At 44.4% G+C, this 1,761-nt stretch overlaps 1 protein-coding gene across 1 annotated transcript; it reads left to right on the forward strand.

The window, feature by feature from the left end:
* Positions 1-494: 494 nt before the first annotated feature.
* Positions 495-1,278, forward strand: LOC124287382 (ficolin-2-like). The gene has a single exon (XM_046723907.1). It carries the CDS (start codon positions 551-553, stop codon positions 1,106-1,108), a length of 558 nt encoding a protein of 185 aa, XP_046579863.1. The 5' UTR covers positions 495-550; the 3' UTR covers positions 1,109-1,278.
* Positions 1,279-1,761: the final 483 nt, after the last annotated feature.

Consider the following 1,761-nt stretch of genomic DNA (forward strand, 5'->3'; position numbering starts at 1 on the left):
GGTCTGTATTGACAGTTTACAGTAGACTATGACCGTTATGAACCAAGCATTATTTACAAGACCTTGTGGGTGTAGGACTGTTTAAAAGACTGTTTAAATGATTTGTATATACTGTAACTGGTACTGTGATCAAATAAAGAAGGACCAGTTATTATGCATTTACGTAAGTGGTCATTGCGCTGCGTGGAATCGTAACCATGGTGATTTCTCGATCTATCCATCCACTGGTGTAGCTGCCCTGCATTTTTTCTGTACGTGATGAAAGCAACAGCTGTTGTTATTTTTCTAATTGCGTGTCGTCTGGAGCTCACTTGGGAGTCCACGATCATATTGTTTTGCTGTTTCCAAGGGACGCACCGCTGCACGTCTGATCCCTTGTGCTCCTCGCTTTGTATAGTATATGTTATAAATCTTCATCCATGTGTAATATTTTTGCAATATTTTGTTTTCAGATTGCAGTGATGGTTATGCAGGTGGTTTTGGATATCCCGACGGCTACTACAGCATCCAGCCAACATCTACATCTACGCCATTTACAGTGAGATGTCTCATGAGGTTACGTGGAAGAACAATTATCCAATACCGCATGGAAACACCAACTGCCACTGTCGACTTCAACCGGAGTTGGGCAGAATATCGTGACGGTTTCGGGTTGACCAACAAAGATCACTGGCTGGGACTGGAGAAGTTGTACCACATTTGTAAACCTGGAACATTTTCACTGAAGATTGAAATGAAATTTCGAAACAATTCCTTTAAGCAACAGTACTACGACAACTTTTATCTTTCAGACGAGGCAGATGGGTATCGTATGTATTTTGCGCGGACACGTGGTAAAAGCGGTGATCCTATAGGAGACTGTTTAACTCACCTAAACGGTTCTGCATTCAGTACATACGACAGGGATAACGACAATGATGCCGGAAGTTGTGCAGTCAGATACGAAAGCGGGTTTTGGTTTGACGCATGCGCAGACTGTAATCCCAATGGTCGTCTGCTTCGTCCACTGAATGAGCAGCGAACAAATGTTGTGTCTAAGGTATTCTGGACCAACGACCTTGGCCAAACGGTACCCTACAGATTGCTCATGTGGCTGGTAGAAATGTGAGCATCTAATTTTGTACAAATAATCGGGTCGGGTGGTCTCAATGGCCTGTTTGATGCATGTCATCGTATCAAAAGAACGTAGACAGATGCTCACTTCATCTGGCTCTGTCTCTTATTAGTTTTATTAGTCACTCATAACCTAACCGGTGGTGTCTCTCTCTCTCTCTCTCTCTCTCTCTCTCTCTCTCTCTCTCTCTCTCTCTCTCTCTCTCTCTCTCTCTCTCTCTCTCTCTCTCTCTCTCTCTCTCTCTCTCTCTCTCTCTCTCTCTCTCTCTCTCTCTCTCTCCCTCTCCCTCCCTCCCTCTCCTCCCTCCCTCCCCTCTCTCTCTCTCTCTCTCTCTCTCTCTCTCTCTCTCTCTCTCTCTCTCTCTCTCTCTCTCTCTCTCTCTCTCTCTCTCTCTCTCTCTCTCTCTCTCTCTCTCTCTCTCTCTCTCTCTTACACCCCCGCCCCCGACTTAACTAACTCCTTATACGACGTGTTCCTTGTTTAGTGCATTCATCACGGCTGATACAGCTTCCATCGACACGTTACTTGTTATCAATATTTTTTTTAAAGTGTTGTTCTTGATAACGCTTAGTCAATACGAGCGGGCAATGAACTGTTTATTTTGCCCGAGTCTCAGAGTATTTTACGACATCAATCGCGTATGTCTA

The sequence above is a fragment of the Haliotis rubra genome, unplaced genomic scaffold (assembly GCF_003918875.1).
Source record: "Haliotis rubra isolate DU_JTF1 unplaced genomic scaffold, ASM391887v1 Scf40, whole genome shotgun sequence".
Lineage (NCBI taxonomy): Eukaryota > Metazoa > Mollusca > Gastropoda > Lepetellida > Haliotidae > Haliotis > Haliotis rubra.